We start from the raw sequence: 18,983 nt of genomic DNA on the forward strand, positions 1-18,983 counted from the left end.
GATTTTTTTACTTTTTTTTATTCTATTAACACTTGAAATGCGTTATAATAATTTATAATAATATATGTACCTGTATAAACGCTGCACTCATATTATCGTGTTATCTTTACACAACTATTTGTGCGTGCACATTGAAAATGTAAACTGTAAGTCTGCAACTATTAGGTAGGTAACTATAAACGCTGGCAATTAGGTAGTCAACAAGGAACACAGAGTTTGATCGATATTTAACCTATATATTAAAATAATATATATATATCTGACATTTTTTTATCGAAAACTGCATTAGTCTTTATACTGCATTACAGCAGAGCTGTATCCGTTATAGGGTAGGTACTCCAACCCAGCTATATTTGAACGGCCCAAATAAGAAACTGCAACACTATGAACGAAGTTACAAATAATATGGAAACTTTAAGGGAAGGGTCGGCGGCGAAAGACAAACGAAACGAAACAGAAGTCACATTAGAAGATAAAACTTTAGTTGAGGTAGGCGCATTTGTTATTCTATAATAATATGTAATATATAATACCATATCACTATATCAGATACCTACAACGAATTAAATATAGTGATAAAGAAAAGTCCGACTTATATTTAAATTTAAATTCCCCATGAAGTACTTCAGAGTGCAGAGATACCTACAAAGTGATTTTTTTCGCTCTCTAGAAGTATCAGTCTATCATTATTTCAAAATGTGACCTATCTAAGAAGAATAAAGTGGCATTTGGTGTTGGCCTAATGGCCTATATACCTTTCAAAATGCAAACTATGCCACAATATAGATGGATACACATTAAACTTCGACCATCTATACAATTGATGATGAGTAATAAAAAAATATATTAAAAATATATTCAATAATGATTAATATTAAATAATCAATAATTTTAGAAAAATATTTTGCTTCAAAACTATCAAAAATCTATACTCCTTATCAATGTTCGAAGAACAATACTTAAATTTTAATGTATGGTTTTATTTTTTAAATTATTAGTAAATAAATATCTAACAATTAACATAAAATAAAATCCATTAAACATGTGGTAAATTTATGTTAGAGCACCATTCGGTGCAACATAATTTTATTAAAATAGGAAAAATGAAAACATTATTTTTAGTTACACTTACAATATTTTGAAAATACCTACGGCTTGGATTTTTCTTTCGTTATTTAGAAATCAAATGCTACTATATACTGTGAAACTTTACTATAAGTAATTAGCATTAACAACTAACATTAAAAGTAACAATGTAAAAATGAATTGATTCAATTAGATTTGTCTAGGGAAATTAGTACATATGCTACTATACAGTTGGAAACTCATACACTTTTCACATAACAATTATTATGTACTAACTTATTGATAAAATAACAATAATTTAGTCAAAATAATTAAGTAAAATGTTGATAATTGATTAACAATAAAACAACAGTGTTCAATTTATTCTCAACATTTATTTCTCATTTTTAAATCCTTTTAATAACTAAAATATCCGTAATGCACTAAAGTAATTTTTCAACAATGTTGGCTACCTACGTTTTCAATCTCCTCATGGCGGAAAATTATAGTTCACGTGTAGTTAGCAGTGTTAATTAGTATAGGTAATTTTATATGAATAATGTTTTTTATTTTAAAAAAATTATGTAATAATGCTTACAGAGACCACGGCAACATAGCCCCCCTCTTTCAAGCAGAAGTCTATTTGCGTCTATGAGTATAACCATAAAAATTTTGATAACTTAGAAGCAACTTAAATAATCACCAACTAAGTACATGCAATTATATGAGTGCGTTACATATGTGTATAAGAGCATGACATTTACCAAACAATTATCCAAGATTTGGAACATTAATTTAAAAAGGGATGTATTCGTATTTGCGTTCATTGATTCATCGATTTCAAAATCTAATGAATTCGTACATGCGTTTTTTGAGCTCAAACTCGCATTCACATTTACTAAAACATGAACGAATTCATGATCGCATTAGTAAAAAGTAAAAACAATGTATTAGGTAAATTAAATTTGAACAAGATACTTATACATCATGCGTACTGAAGTACATAAGTATTTAATATACCTTATGAAGTTATGAGGAGTATCACTTATGCAATTTGAAATTAAATCCATTGGTGACGATGACACCTGGAGTTTGATAATAAAAAATAAATATCAAAACACATTTTTATTGTTTGATTTGAAGAATACATTATTGCATACCTAATTAAATTTAAATTCACATATTTTGTTAGTATAATTAGTGAGTTCGCATTCATAATTCCTAGTGTATAAATTAAATGTACTCATAAATTAATTATTCATTGAAAAATAAATGCATTCATTCCAAACCCTGCAGTTATCAGTGTATGTCAGATCATTTCTAAAAGAAAATTCATTTTTAATAATGTGAAAACTTTAGTTTTTGAAGTATTTTGTTATACCTATAAAAATAATATTTAAAAAACAAACTTGTTATTAATATTTAATTATAATGAATAAAACGTGATTTAAATGGTAAATTTCATAATATTTAATCAATTTGGTAATAAATTACTTACTTATTTAACTACTGTATACATAATATGGAGTGTAATTTACTTTTTACGATCATCTTTAATACAATAATTTAACAACTTTTTCCCTTTTTTTTAATTATATTAATTTGTTTGGAATACCTATACAATAGGTAATGTTTTCATCATAATATAATATGTAATAGTAATACTATTAGTTATGTAACTAAGATTTAAAAATTTAATACGAGATTCTTTACAAGTTTGTCTACCTTCAACAAACATTTTTACCGGAAAGTCAAATGAGATTTTTATGAGCGTTTAAAGTTAAAATTTTTACAACATTGGATATTCACTCGATTTCACCTGTAGCGATTATCTTATTTTGTTGCAATTCAAAAACGAATTACTGTAGACACTTGAAATTTACATTAAATGTTTATTTCATCAATTCATATACTTGATACAATTTTCAAAATATTCTGACCCATTAGAATAAAAATATTACAATTTAAAATTTAATACATAGGCACGTTTTTTTTATAAGCATTTTAAGTTTAAATGTTGATAATATTTATCAAATTTAAAATTTAAAATGATTTTGTAGTTAAAAATGTATAAAATGTATATGAATACAGTTATTTTTTACAGAAATTTTAAGTTCAAATTTGGACAAAATTGCATATTAACACAAAGATTAATGGTTATCATTTTGTTGTAATTCGGTTCCAAAACAGCACAACTTTACATAGATATATTTAATATTTTTCCTGCATCTCTGATAATTTAAGAATAATATTAATTCAACTTACCGGCTCCCATATTAATAAAAAGTAATAACAGTATAAAATATCTTAAATTGTCCCCGGTCAGAATCGTTTTCCGTATAAAATGATTTGATATCATTGAATTCAAATTTAATACCACCCATTACAGCGACCTCTTAGACACCTAATGTACAGCAGAGCGACATTCACTTACCCGCTTTTTTATTTTTATTTGTGCGTCGGTTATCATATTTGTAGCAGAAAATTGCTTTAATCTTCAACATTGAGGGTGGTTTCTGGTAGAAAATTCAATCTATTTGGTACCACTATAGGGTAAGAAGTATAAATTGTTCAGTATCTACTTTTTTACTAGGTAATTGGGAAAATCTAACAAAAAAAAAACAGGAATATTCACGCAGCATTTAATGTTGAGTTACGTATATTTTGCTGACAATAATAAACCACACGTCGTATAATAAATAAATAATGATGGATGATCAATGAACCCAACATAATATATAACATGAATGAGTACACTATTATTACCTACTGTAATTACAGTTTTTGAAAAAACCGTAGTTCGTGAACGCACTTTTACACGTTCACGTTCATGTTTAGTGAACAATATACGAACGTCATTGGTTTTTTTTAAAAATTAAAAGTGATGAACGTGAACGACGTTTATATTTTAATACATTTTAACGATTCTTAATACGCTCAATTTATTTACTATTTATTAAATATATTGATTAATTACATCGTATAATACAATTTTCTTTTTATAATTCCGTATTCATGTTTTCGATGAACCATGATGAGCGTGAACGTGAAAGTAAACAAGTTCCTTACACTATAATTTAATAATGAATTATAGTTTTTATATGATACTGTAATAATAATAGTCAATCATACTTTTGAGATGCTTATACAATAACTTTTTTACTAGTTAAATTAATTATACAACAGCTAATATATAACATTAAAACATGATATAATATTATGTGTAGCTAGGTACACCGTACCTACACCAATTCGTTGACTGCAGTTTAATTATTTTAAAAATTTTATGATATCCATTTTCGGTTATTAGGCCCCTAGTACTTTGTACACATTGATGGTTGAGGAACCTGCACAATCGGATGACAGTTCAAGTTACAGTATGACATTGAGCGAGTTTGAAGAAGACAGATGGTATAATCCGACATCGTTGTCTGATGACGCAGCTGAAATAGAAAGCATCCAGAGATTGATTAAATACATACGAGTAACAATACAATACCTAATCATATTATTAAATTATTATTTAAATATCATTGCTGTACAATATGTTGTAATATACAATATCATGTATTATGTATTGATTGAAGGTAGGAAATCAAACGGCTACGGCAATTGCATTGGCTGCCTTGGTGGACTATAATCTGCGTGACGAGTCCACGCAAGGTATCGTGATTGCTACTGGTGGTACAGAGCTTTTGATCAATTTATTAGAAACCGACCACAACGAATGCAGAGTAATGTTGTACGAATTAATACAGACGTTTAAAAATTGTTTTTTACAGTCCGTTTGGACTTTAACTGTTGGAAAATCTAATTAAAGAGCACAGCCAACTATTTTTAAAATTAAAAAAACTATCACATAATGTAATATTTGTTATAGTATTTACTGAAACATTTAAATTAATTATTTTGAGAGGACATTTTTAGGGTGCTTAAATTTTAGCCACTTTCAAAGAAAATAAAAATATATACAAACTACAAAGTAATTTACAAGTATGCACCTTATTGGTAACCTCAGGCTCTGGACACTGTAAAATGATAACGATAGTCAATAATTATCGGCCATATTTTTGGAGGAAGATAATATTGTTATATATGAATACATAACATGTACAATGGTCATAATGATTTCCTCTAAAAATTGGCGAATTAGTTTATCAGATGTCCCTATTTGTTCGTATAATTCCTTATCAGTGTCCATTCTAATTAATTTATTCTGTTGTATAACCTTTTTAGTTGTTGATAATGTAATAAAATAAAATGTATACCTACATTTTTTTTTGCGAATCATCATAGTTTAATATGTTTGATAACTTCGACAATCAAATAGTTATATTATTAAAGAAGGTTTCTCCTTACCGTAAATAATTATTTGTTTTAAGTTTTTATTTGAAAATTAATGTTAAAATTTCGAACAATATCAATAGGTATAATTATTATTTATTACAAGTGTATTTAATTAATAATTTTAGAGTTAACATAAGGCGATTTCAATGTGTGTGTTTTTTTAGCACGGTGCACTAGCAGTGTTAAATGAAATGTCATATATGCTGGGTACTAGAAGAAATCTGACAAATTTGGGTGCAATTCCAATTTTAGTGAAGTTATTGTCTGACCGATCACTAGACTTACAAATTCTCTCAGCCGAGACTCTAGCTAATGTAGCAAAAATAAAAAAAGGCCGAAAGTTCATACGCAAAGCCGGTGGTATAAAATTAATGGTAAATCAGCAAATATATTAACAAATTTATTTTTATTTTGTATTATTAATCGTATCTGGAGATTATATAGATATCTATTATTTAATAACTGTTGAACATTTACATTCATCGTGTAACAGGTCGACTACATGGATGTACCGCATCAAGTCTTAAAAACCGAAAGTGAAATGTTACCAGTAGTTCAACAAAAGTTATTTAGTCTGTTGTGCAATTGTTCAAAAGCATTGTGGTCGATGTCCAAATCGGATAAAAATAAAGATGTGATGCGACGTTCTGGAATCATACCGGTAATGGCAAAGCTATTGACCTCGGTGCATGAGGATGTTGTCAGTTCTATTATGGGAATTATCGTTAATTGTGCAACACAGGTAGATAGGAATTTTACGACTATAATCAAACGGTGCGCGATATCGAATTAATTTTCATTAAGCTCGAAATGAAATTGTGAATTTGCACAGCCAGTGTTTCGTACGGCGATCAAAGAGCAAGGCATGTTGGTCGATATATTAAAACTGTTGAAGAGTTCGGATATTGAAATGATGAACAACGCTGCCACCATAACGTTCAATGTGAGTGTGCTCATTACTTTTATAAACCATAATAATATTGGGTGTGCCGAACAATTAAACACGCCTTTATAAAATCGTGACCATGTATAGTGTGCTGAGGATCCCGAGAGCCGGAAAATGATTAAAGAGCAAGGGGGCCTAAACTCGTTGGTAAACATTGTCAAAGTGGAATCACACAAGTGTGAAACGAAATTAATGGAAGCCGCTACGGGTGCAATATGGAAATGTTTGATGAACCCGGATAACGTGAAACGTCTGGAAGACATAAACGGCATACACGTTTTGGTAAAACTATTGGACTCAGACAGTGAAGAGGTGAGTGGGAAATTTTAAATAATGTCACATAATAATATTATAGTACCTATGTGGGCTGCTTGAGATCAACTGCAAATTAAAGCCGGGTTCACACTATATCGTGTCGTGTTTTTAATGATCTTGGACATTTGTGCAGTGCGCTTTTTTATGTTTACTGTTTTTTATACCAGATTACCAAAATGTAATACCAATGATATAAGTATTGTTCCAGATGATAACATTTTATCATTTTTTTTCGGTATCACTTTTCGTAGGTACATAAATGCAACCACATGCCCGATGACCGTGTGGCGTGTGGCACACAGTCAAAAGTTGAATAAATTGAACTATTATGCAGTATTGTGTGACAAAATAACTATATACCATATAGTATACTTAATGTAACCGCCTGATTCGGCTAATCGGAGAAAATTATTTTACACGACACAATTATGTAATGCGAGCCCAGTTTTAGTCTTAGGCCTTAGCTCTCGTTTTCTTTATACCCAGGTAATCGCCAACACCGTGGCGTCTTTAGCGGAATGCACGAAAATAGGGCGCAACAAGATCGCTCTGAGGGCGGCCGATGGTTTGGTACCCATAATAAAGCTATTACAAGACACCGGCCATGAGAGGATTCTAGTTAACGTGTGTCGTGTGATCGACAATTGTGCGTCTGATTTACTGTGCATGGAACAAGTGGTTAGCAATGATGGCATACGTTTAGTATGGTCCATGATGAAATTTGATTCCACTCTCGTTCAATCTACGGCGGGACATACGTTGGTCACGTTGCTTAAAAATACAAAAGTAAATTCACGTCACAGTGTTATACCTTATACCTATTTGTTTTTCCCAGTTGCTGAGTATGTACCGGTCAATATATTTTATTTGTATCTTACGAATCATAGTTATAGCAAGCTCGTTTAATATAGGATTTTAAATTTTGATATATTCCGAACAATTAATCCAAGTATAATTTCAACTAAATATTATTAGACTAATTTTTTTAATTTAATTTATAACCAGCAATAATTATAATAATTAATGGTAAAATATAGTGAACATACATACCTACTACCTAGTCACATTATTATAGGTATGTGTAATGTGTATAATATAAGAATAGCAGTAATGAACAGCCAATGTATTCCCGAAATGTGTTTAGTTACAATGTTTTTTTATTTATTATTGTTACTTATCAATAATTTGTGATTTTATCAAAAAAAAAAATTTAATCTTGAATATTTAAAATTTTAAGTTATATCTACCTACTAGCCATGTTTTTAAGTCCATCGATGTACAACCTAGCAAATTATGACTTAAAATCCTATATACATTCAGCCGGCGCCGGCAGAAGGGCAGGGTAGAAGGAGCAGCTGCCCCGGGCCCCGCCATTTTAGGAACCCTGCGCTTTTCATGGCATTGGATTAATCCTAAAAATTTTGTTTTTCGAGTCTTGTGGGTTTTTAATATAATAATTGGGAATACCTGTAATAGACGAGTGAGAGTAAAAATAAATCATACTGCCGACGAGCGACGGCAACGTCAAAAACGATTTTGATGTTAAAATCTTGAATTTTTTTTTTTTTTGTGTAACACTTGTATTTAGTATACTTGGTGTACCTAAACATTTAATTTATTCGTATTTTATTTTAATAAACATTGAAAAAATTCTTACGAGTACCTAAGTACTAGGACGTACCAGAAAATTTTTTTTGGCTTACGAAAAAAGGTTTCTTGGTCCCATGAAAAAATTGGCCCCCGGGCCCCGTAAAACTTCTCGCCGGCGATGCATTCAGCACACTTTTGAACATTTTTCCCGTTTTTGTTTTTCAGTTTCGTTTCGTTACGCCAAGTCCAGTAAAAAAATGATTTGTCTTAAGTTTTTTACTTTTTTGAATGACTAAATTCATTTTTTAAATTTCGTAGTCCGCAGCAGCATATTTTTTAGAATGATTAAATTCATAAAATATGTAATTTCAGACAAATTGTTAATTAGTGTTAATAATATTGCATCGTATAACTAATTAACTTCTAGCAAACTCGTAAGAGTTTTTTGAAATTCTTAGAAAATATTCTGCTTAGGATCATGAAATAATAAATGTATGTTCTCATTCAAAAAAGTATAAAACTTAAAATAAATATTATTTCTTAAATATACTTTAAATTTAATAAAAACATATTGTCAAAGACGTTAATGGATATTAATGAGTGATAAAATAATCACCCAGTTTAAATATTTACAGGGTGTCTCGTCGTGTTAAGGTCAACCCCCATCAAATAATTTTTTTTCTTATTAAAATGTTTAGTTATAATTCTGTATGAAACTTTATTATACTGTATAAGTATATTAGAAGCTGCTGTTAACATAATTGATAATATATATTTTAGCAGTTAACCTAAAATTAAAATTGTTGGGTTCGTGCCTTTTAAAAATTTGAAATAGTTTCTTTTTTTATTAAAATAAAGTTTTTCTGGTATGGTCATCAAAATTGTATGCTATTAGAATATGATTTTTGTGGAGTAATAAAAATGTACAATGATTGGAGGGGAACTTTGAAATACCTACCTATACTGATACAATGTACAAATATTGATTACTCGTATTATCGCGATATAATAATAACAATAATAAAGCTAGCTAATTTATAGTTATTATATAGATAGGTATCTATCTATTAATTTCCCTATTATGCTTTCTAAATTAGAAATTCTAATGATAGTGTGAGTTTTTTAGGTAGGAGTATATACCTATAATAATTATAATAATAATAATATATAAGTAGATGGCCTGGTCATGCGAGGACAAACATCCACGAGACACCCTTTTCAGGGATCGGTATACATATTAAAAGGGTTTGAAATCCTAATCTAATGCCGTTTAGAATTATTATTATTACATAAGTATTACTATTTATTAGGAGTCTAGTGACATTATGCGTTCTCTAGTAACCGGATTGGTAATGTTGGTCGATTTATTGAAATCACACGACACGAGGGTGTTAGCAGCCGCCTGCGCCGTCATCGGAATTTTGGCCAAAGAACCCGAAAACTTGGCAATTCTCACAGATTACGATATCGTACAGCGGTTATCTAGTTTGGTGCACACGGTAATACGTATAATTATTTTTTATAATGTAATCTATGTGCAGTGCAATCGAAGTTTACTGTGGTAATAACCGTCGGCTACAATTTTTCATTTGCAGAGCAATTCGGACCTCCAAGCCCATTTGTCTCGTGCCATCGGTTCCTGCTGTTTATTAGAACGCAACTGTCACACGTTCGGTCGACTTGATGTAGTACTGCCCATTTCCAAATACATACATTCCAATTCTGATCTGGTTAAACAGAACGTTACGTTTGCTCTACACGGTCTGTCCGGAGACGCGACAAATTGTGTAGCCATGGAATCTTGTGGTGTCGTTCCCGTATGATGACAATAAAATATAAATAATTATATTATGTTTGGCTTGTATCGAAGGCTTCAAAGGCGATACTTGAGTAAAAAAGAGGCTGTTAATTTAATTAATTTTTTGTTTGTATTTGTCTTGCTACACACCATAAATCATAATAATATAATATATTATTATTTGCTAAAAAATAATAATAATCTACTTATGTTTGAATATGCTAATTAAAAAAAAAAAATCCCCGGGGGTTGATTATTTTTCTAATACTTTTGTGGCTTTGTGGATGTTTATATTATATTGTCCTCATTACTTGTAAGTCCATGAGTCCATGTTTAATTATTTAAAGTGTTCATAGTACATTGGCACTTGTATAGTTGTATAGGTATTATCCAGTTATAAATATTACAATAGTACAATATTTTATACACTTTTTTAATAGTATAATTAATAGTTTTCTCGTTGAAATTTTTTAGTTGCAATAAAATAATTACTTTTTGTATACCTAAATGCTTATGAATAATCTATGCTAATTTAAATGTATTCTTTTTTGACATGAAATAATAATAATTTTATCAATTAAAATTGATAACATTTGATGATTTTTTAAAAATAAAATTGAGCCTATAGCCAGTTACTTTTTCCCAATAAGTATATTTTATAAAATCATAACTGTTTATTTAAGATAGACACAACTACTTTAATATAATATTATAGATAATATTATAGTATTTCTTATTTTTATAGTTTTTCTATACTTCGAAGTTAATGAATATAACTTTCGTTTTCGTGTTTCTTAAAAATCTCAAATCCCAATCCAATTTATAGAGAATGTGTAAATATTAAAAAAATTAACTTATCCCCATTAGTTATGTACTTCTTAAATAAAAGCAGGATGTGTATAGAGACTTAAATAAATAGCTTACAGGCACGAATAACAAAGACAATAAGGTGAGATACTATATATAGATAATAATCAAACTTCAAATATAGTAAAACGCTTCATGAATCTAACAATTTATATGCTATATAATAGCCTTAAATAATAAAAAAAAATTCACAGACGTTAAAAAATTAATGTTGTACCTACGTACATCAAGACGTGTTTCAGACGTCATTTGGCCAACCGCACTTTGCAGTAAGCTCAGAATACCTATAGATACTATTTTATAATATTTATCATTAATCAAAAAATACCTATAGCACCTACTAGCTACTATACACAATGTGGAGAAGATTTCTCGTCTACCTCTACATCACAATACTGTACTTTAATCACTACCTATTTATAATCAATGGTTATGTACCTACATGGCTGCATAGGAATATAACACTGCTATAATATTAGTCCCCAGTTGCCATTATTATGTGGAGACCTTGAATTTATTTTAGAAACAATATTATAGCTATGAGGGCTGTGGCTTTTGGCTATTCGTTTTTTAAATTTTTATTCCGTATAGAAAAAAAAAATTATTTATAGAATAATAATTAATAGTATACTTTAATTGCGTTTGAAATTACAGTTCCTGATGGAGACTATTGCGTCACGAGATTCCGACGTACAGGAGGCTTCAGCTGGATGTTTGGCAAATATTCGTAAGATCGCTTTGAACTCTCGAAGATTAAAATGATAACTTTTAATATAATCAATTACACGACGATTATGTTATAACTACAAAAGGTGAAATTATTATATAGGAAACATCATATTATTATTATTATTATTAACAATAATTTAGTTAACTTTATTTCTATAGTATATTATATTCTGTTAAAGATTTCTTCTTTTCAAATATTGACTGCGTCTTTTGCGAAGGTTGTGTTTAACAATAATGTAATGAGTTATGACTGTTTAATTTTCTTATCTCCGTTAGTATGTAAGTACTTAAACCCGATATTGTTATATTAAATTCATATACGATATGAATATATTACCCCCTTCCCCACCTATTCGTTTTAAATACTATAGTGTTATTATTCATTATTATGATTATATATATATACTTTATATAGGGTTTATTTGTGGTTATTGAACTATTATACAATATATTATACTTATTGTTAATTTAATAGTGTGTTGATGTTAAAATTGCTTCTGACCAAAATAATAATAATATAAAATTATTTGATAAAAGTTCGAAATTAAATACGACGAAATAATCAAAAATTACATGTCATAATAATTATTAGGTATACACGATAAAGACGAAGTAAGAATATTACGATGTAAATAGAAAAAAATCGCAAGTCATCAAGATCCTGGTCACGTGTATATAGTATATTATTATTAAATTAAAATGAAGTCATGATTGAAATTTTAAATGTACAGCACACAATATTATATATTATATAATAAGCAAAACACCAAAAAGTATTTTATGTTATTTTTGGGTATAAATGTCTACGTTATAGTATTAACTCATTAATTATAAGAAACTCGGAGAATTAATTCTGTAGTAGCCAAGGAAGGTGAATATTGCTTTCCTGAGTGCAAACACAGCTATAGCTAATAACCATATTTAGTAGGTACCCACTAGATTTATAATTTATGTCGTAGGTATTGTAGTACGAATTATACTTGTGTTATGGTGTTAACCCTGGTGTAGATATATAATATATTTGATGAATCTAAAGTGATAATCGACCTATTGTCCGATTTGATAATATTTTAATGTAATGAGAAATTATTAAAACGTAAGTTAAATTCCGTTAAAAGTTGCACTATTTTTTAAACTTGTCTAATGACTAATATATAGTCAAAAATATCAATTTACAAATAAATAAATAAATATCAACTACAAGAATATCAGAATATTTAGATATATTTATTCAAGCTTTAAGACAGTATGGGGAGATAATATTATTATTTATTATCTTAGGTCATCGTAAATCATAATGACGCTTAAATATATTTAACATAATATTATGTCATAATTTGAATAAAAATAAACAGTGATATAAAATAAACCAATAAAATAACACAATGCTACATTGCTACATTAAATACCTAAAAATTGCACCCGCCATATTAAATTAATGAATAAAAAAAAATAAGTAAATTGATTTAAATGTTTGACTCATTTAAGCCCTCCTTTGAACAATAATTTAGAATTTAGATCCTATTTATATATGTACTCACATCAACATGAATCGTACATCTATTTGAGAATGATAGATTTTAGGATATTCTTTTGGTGGGCTGTGCTATTGTTTCTGACGATTTTACAATCCTTCCGAACGTTTTACGCAAAGAAAGTATAAAAAAAACAGCCAATGTCGCGAACAACGCATCCAACCACTGCATTTTAATGACTTTTAAAAAATACTGTTAACTTCACTCCTCCACGTCACCACTGCAGTTTATACTTATGATTTATATCTTCATTCTCACCTTTTGGTAATCAATCGGATCGTCTATTTATACAATTTCTCATGACTTATAATTAAATGTTTTTTAAATCATAATAATTATGATATAATTACCCACACATTTATACAATTCTACTTAAGTCCGATGAAAGACACTAGTTGCATTTATATTTCATATGATTATGGATAATTGTTTTAGTGGGAACCTTAAACAGAAACTATATGTAGGTAATATAATTGAATTAAACATTATTTATAAAAGACCTCGTTTATTATTTTTGCTTATAAATTGTAATACAATCATCATCATAAAAACTGTAAATTGAAACAAGATAAGACATTATGTCAATTGAAAATTGATGTATAATTATTTATTTATTTATTATGCATCACCTATATCGAGTTGTGTACTAATTATTATTCATAATAACTTAATATTATATTGTTTGTTTCTATTTTTTTTTTTTTGTTTCTTTTACCAGTTGTGTTTTAATTGTAAGACACGGAACTTATCCTAAAATAGGCTTAGGTATGTCAAATGTGGAATTTTACAAATGGGGTGGATTTTTTTATGCGATATGTAGTAAACATTGTTCATTTTATTTTTATTTATATTTATTTATTAAATATATTAAAATGATGACGAAAAAAAACCACTATACATGCTGAATTAAAATTTTTTTCTTAAAATTAAATTTCATCTAAGATGCCGAACAACGCTAAACAGACTTGATCATTAGGAAACGAGTACAAAAAAAATTATCTGATGTGAATTAGAAGTATTTAAGCAAAAAAAAGCATATTCAGTATTTTTCAAAAGTGGTATAGTAGGTAATAGGTACCTGCTATGTATAACACTATATTTTATAGTACCTATCTATACCAACATACTATAGTGGTGTGTATATTATATTGTGCGTCAAGGGCGGTTTACGAAATGACAGGTACAGACTGCGAAACCAGAGGGATTCGCCCAAGACTGAAATGTCCTCCCTACAAGAGCCACACATCATAATTTTTGACACGCCTATGTCGATGTTGTCCATTAATCTGTTCTTGCTGTTCTCGAGGTATCTAGTCCCAAACTGTTTTGTATAGAACAGAAAAGGAACAACCCACTTACCCAAGATTTTTTTGTAGGGGGTGTATCAAATTTAAATTCAAATATAACTTGTTCAGAGATGTGTTAAGGTTAACACACTTTAATATAACAATCTACATTTTTTTTTTATACTCGACGCACTAAGTAAATATTATATATTTTGCATATAAATACAGCCGAGAGGGTGTTACAACACCAAAACAACTCCCCCCCCCCCCCCCCCCCCCATCAACCAACACCAAAACACCCCCCCCCCCCCACCCACCTCATGTCTGCGTTCCTGCACTTACTCACATCATGCGTATCTTAATAGCTAATATTTGATAATGATAATAATTTGTAAGTCTATTTGTTATCTCCCTCCATTAAAAAATCCTGAGAATGCCACAGATATAACAGACTATGAGAGTTAGGTATTGTCTATTCAGTAAAGATTGATACTCTATATTTATATGCTTGATTACTTCAGTTTAAAAGGATAATCAATTTTTAAATCAAAATGTTTTTGTATTACGTTTAATTGTCAGTACCTACTATACATCGTTACTAATTATAAGTAGAACCCGGATGCTAATGCCCTAAAGAAAATGAATTTATGATATAAAAGCACAAAACATAAAACACATAAAAAATAACCGGAAAATGTTTATATGTTAGTAACCTAAATGCTTTAAAACGCTCATCAAATTATTAAAGTTATAGTAAAATTGCTTATGAATTTTAAAATAAAAATTATAATTTATAAACATACGTGATTTTGATTTCAAAACTAGTTTTAATTTAGAAAATAATTTAAAATGTTGTTGTAAGTATATTTTTGGTAACCAGTAGGTAAAATGGAACTAATCCTAATGATATATCCATACCTGTACATTTTAAAAAATATAAATAATAATTAAACATAAAATCAATAATAATAACCAAGGGTGGATTTAACGCACTGCGAACTATGCGGCTGCATAGGGTTGTACATTTTTGGAGAGCTGTAAATATTTTATACGTAGTAAGTTGTATTTAATAGGTATTTATTTTGTTCTACAGAAAAATACTTAATTTTTTTCTTGTATTTCATAAAGAAAAAGAAATAGAAAATGTTATTTAGGAAATTTTGCTGTAGGTATACAAAAGTGATTTTTTTAGGATAAGGACTACACATTTTTATTTGGCATAGGGATGGCAAATGCCAAATTGTTAAACCCACCCCTGATAATGACAAATAATGAACACATAATTATTTTTCATCCGATTGTATTGTTAGAGAACGGTAAAAAATGACCTTAAGTCACAAAAATAACATAAAACACAAAAATGCAAAATAAAAATTAGTTATAAAGATTTGTATATTATTGAGAGCTGAAAAACTTTTGAAGCTTGGAAAGCATCGTCTTTTAAGTGTTCCATAAACAGATACAAAAGTCTTCAACATCCTAGGCCTACTTATAACTTAAAAGTTAAAGAAATATAACTTATAAGTCATAACTAGAAAACGAAAGCCCTCCATTACCTAGACATATTCTTGTACCTGCCTCGCCCATACGTTTATAAATTATATTACACATACATTGTATAATATAATATATTGACGAGAAAAATATTTTGATCACAGTGTTGTCATTGGAAAATCATTTTTTATATATTATCTAGATATTCATTTGTTTATTTTCTACATAACTTAGTTTATCTGAATAAACGCTTATTTTTATTTGAATGGACTTTTGGATCAACTTTCACGGCAAGAATTGTTGAAACTTACCTAATGGCTTTTAAAATTCTTTTGGGCCTTAATTTGTAATGTGTTGTGCACTACCTGAACCAAGAGTCTGAGTACTTATATGAGTACGAGTGATTTTATCACCAAATATTTTCTATTTTCTATTTTGAATAATTTAAGTTAGAATTCTATAAACATTTTAAACTGTATTTTTTTTCCGTTGAACATTTCTGTACAAGATACATACATCTCATACAAGATTATTTACTAAATTTTAAGAGATATATATTTTTTTTAGTATAATAAATTAAAAATATTGGTCAAAGTGGACTTATCAAAAAAATCAAATCTATCTTTTGTCAGTATAAAATTCTCACTGGAACTTATTTAAGTGTTAACTAAATTACAATAATTTACCATGAAACAATTTCGATTTCGTTCGTTTTTTAACACGTACATGGGAGTGCGTGACGCTAACCCTGCTCGCTCTAAAAGGAGAATCGCCTTGTTTAACACCCCCTCAACATTTTAGGTTTTTTTTGAAAACCTGTGTATTTGATTGTTCTAATAATTATGGTACCAAAAAAATGTTTCGAAATCATAAGTTTCTAAGGTATTTACAAAGAAGGATGCTTATATCATATTTTTTTCAAACTATCGTATTTGAACGTTATGTTATGAAAATAATATAGCATATATAACAGTATATCAGATAAGACAATCTACTGGTAGTAGATTTTGGACAAGACAATGAGCGATAGTTATTGAAATTAGTATTTTGCGAAAATCCTACTCAATTGAACATTACCTTTTAGACGCGGTGTGATCACTATAACTCGCTGCACTCGGACAATTTTTATCGAAAACATCCCTCAATTTGTATGTAAAAGCACCTTAGGTAGAGTAAGTCGGGTAGGTCTAAGAGTTAAAACAAAATGTTTAAAAGCACATATACCCATAGAATGGTCACTCGCTTTTTGAGTTCATTCGGATGATTAAAGTCGAAAATAACCCTCGACTTGTTATGAAGATTTGAGATGTATTGGCGAGTTTACTTAGCGGCGCACCGTAACAAGCAGCCTCTATAAACAAAAAACAATGTGACTTTACCATTAGAAACGATGTATTTTTTAATAAACCTGATTTATCTCTATTCCAAATAATATATTTTACTATTTATAGCTTGAAAATGTTTCTTAATCATTTATTTTAAAAAGCAAATACAAATTTCCCGACAAGCCACTGTTATCGTACCACTGTGAAGTCACCTATGATGCCATGATTATTGGATATACAGTACCAAAAATTGGTTATTCATTAGTTTTTATATAAAATAACACGTCTAAAAATTATTTTTTTACATTATAGATATGTCATTTAAAAATTAAAATAATTATATATTACTATACAATTTTGGAAATTGAAGAATCAAAGTTTGGCCTCCAAACATATCACAGCGCGTGAACGTCGTGTGGAAGCCGGAAAGACAGTGGATTATCGATGGTTTTGAATAGATACCGGAAATTATTTTTTGATTCCAGTGGAGAAACGTGATAAACTAACACTTCTTCGGGCAATTAAAGATTGGATTATACCAGTTACCGGTTACAATCACAATTAGTGACTGCATATACTGGAAAGTAAATATAAAAACATTAATGTACAACAATTACAAAAGTCTCATGAACTAAAAATGTATATAGTGTTTAAGTAGTTATATAGTGTTATACATTTCAAAATGTCCGAAAATCATGTATTAAACAACTGTAATGAAATATTGAAAATGATAAATGGGGGGAGACTATGAGCATGGTCAGTTAATCACTCAGTATAATATTATAATCCGGCACAGTACTTTTCGTTTTTTGTCCGAAACCTGCCTAAAAACCCACTCTGTGCCCATGGGATAACATATTACAGGCGGCAATGCAGTACATTGAACGTAATATTATATAGTTAGTAGTAAAGCGAGTACCGAGTTTACTTATTTTACAATTTCGCACGACATGCAAAACATTATTTTTTTGTGTCACGTTTATAGTACGCCAAACACGCTACAGGGTATAGATAGTCCGATTACATTTTAAACTATTAAAGACATAGTACGATAGAACCGACAGTAAATAATACATATTATACCGCTTCACTATACGTCTATACCGCACATTTGCATATTTTTGTCGCGAACTGGGTCACAGCCCGTTCTAGTAAAATATATAATATCGACGCGTACCTATATATACCACCGTCACTAGAAACGATATAAGTATATTCTCTATTATATTAAGGCATTGCGATTTTGCGAACACATAGGTATTATAATATTATCGGTATACCGTGGTTAACGTTTCTTGAAAATGTGTAATATAGGTAATAATGTATAAAATATAATATTGCTATTTGGTCTTATTATACATACGCGCTTTAGTATGACGAGGAGCTTGAAAACAGAAAATGAATGTTTCTTGCACTACAAGGAACTTATCGAAAATTGAACAAGTGCAGCATATTCAGCATAACTTAAGCCGTCGCGATGGGTCTAATGGAAAAGGTATAAACATTTTGAAAAATGATATAATCTTATTTTAGTGCAAATAGACAATTATTTTATGTACCTATACATGTATAATGACATAAACTTACTGCTTTAAAATAAACCGTCCTGCAATACATATGCTGTGTTTGTTCGGTGTGAAAAATGTGTTTTTTTTAAAGTGAAAGACGCATATTAGTATTATATAT

The 18,983-nt window shown here is 29.1% G+C and overlaps 1 protein-coding gene across 1 annotated transcript; it reads left to right on the forward strand.

Annotated features, from left to right (window-relative positions):
• Positions 1-306: 306 nt before the first annotated feature.
• Positions 307-12,050, forward strand: LOC111029047 (armadillo repeat-containing protein gudu-like). The gene is made up of 11 exons (XM_022307880.1): positions 307-489; positions 4,376-4,549; positions 4,653-4,799; positions 5,577-5,786; positions 5,906-6,154; positions 6,245-6,355; positions 6,446-6,670; positions 7,160-7,459; positions 9,574-9,762; positions 9,859-10,080; positions 11,583-12,050. Exons 1-11 carry the CDS (start codon positions 385-387, stop codon positions 11,688-11,690), a joined length of 2,040 nt encoding a protein of 679 aa, XP_022163572.1. The 5' UTR covers positions 307-384; the 3' UTR covers positions 11,691-12,050.
• The last annotated feature ends 6,933 nt before the right edge of the window (positions 12,051-18,983 follow it).

This window comes from Myzus persicae, unplaced genomic scaffold, assembly GCF_001856785.1.
Source record: "Myzus persicae strain clone G006 unplaced genomic scaffold, MPER_G0061.0, whole genome shotgun sequence".
Lineage (NCBI taxonomy): Eukaryota > Metazoa > Arthropoda > Insecta > Hemiptera > Aphididae > Myzus > Myzus persicae.

Coding starts and splice junctions, on each gene's coding strand:
- LOC111029047 (XM_022307880.1), top strand. CDS start 385: ATGAACGAAGTTACAAATAATATGGAAACTTTAAGGGAAGGGTCGGCG. Junction 6,671..7,159: donor TGGACTCAGACAGTGAAGAG/GTGAGTGGGAAA, acceptor CTTTATACCCAG/GTAATCGCCAACACCGTGGC. Junction 9,763..9,858: donor TATCTAGTTTGGTGCACACG/GTAATACGTATA, acceptor TTTCATTTGCAG/AGCAATTCGGACCTCCAAGC.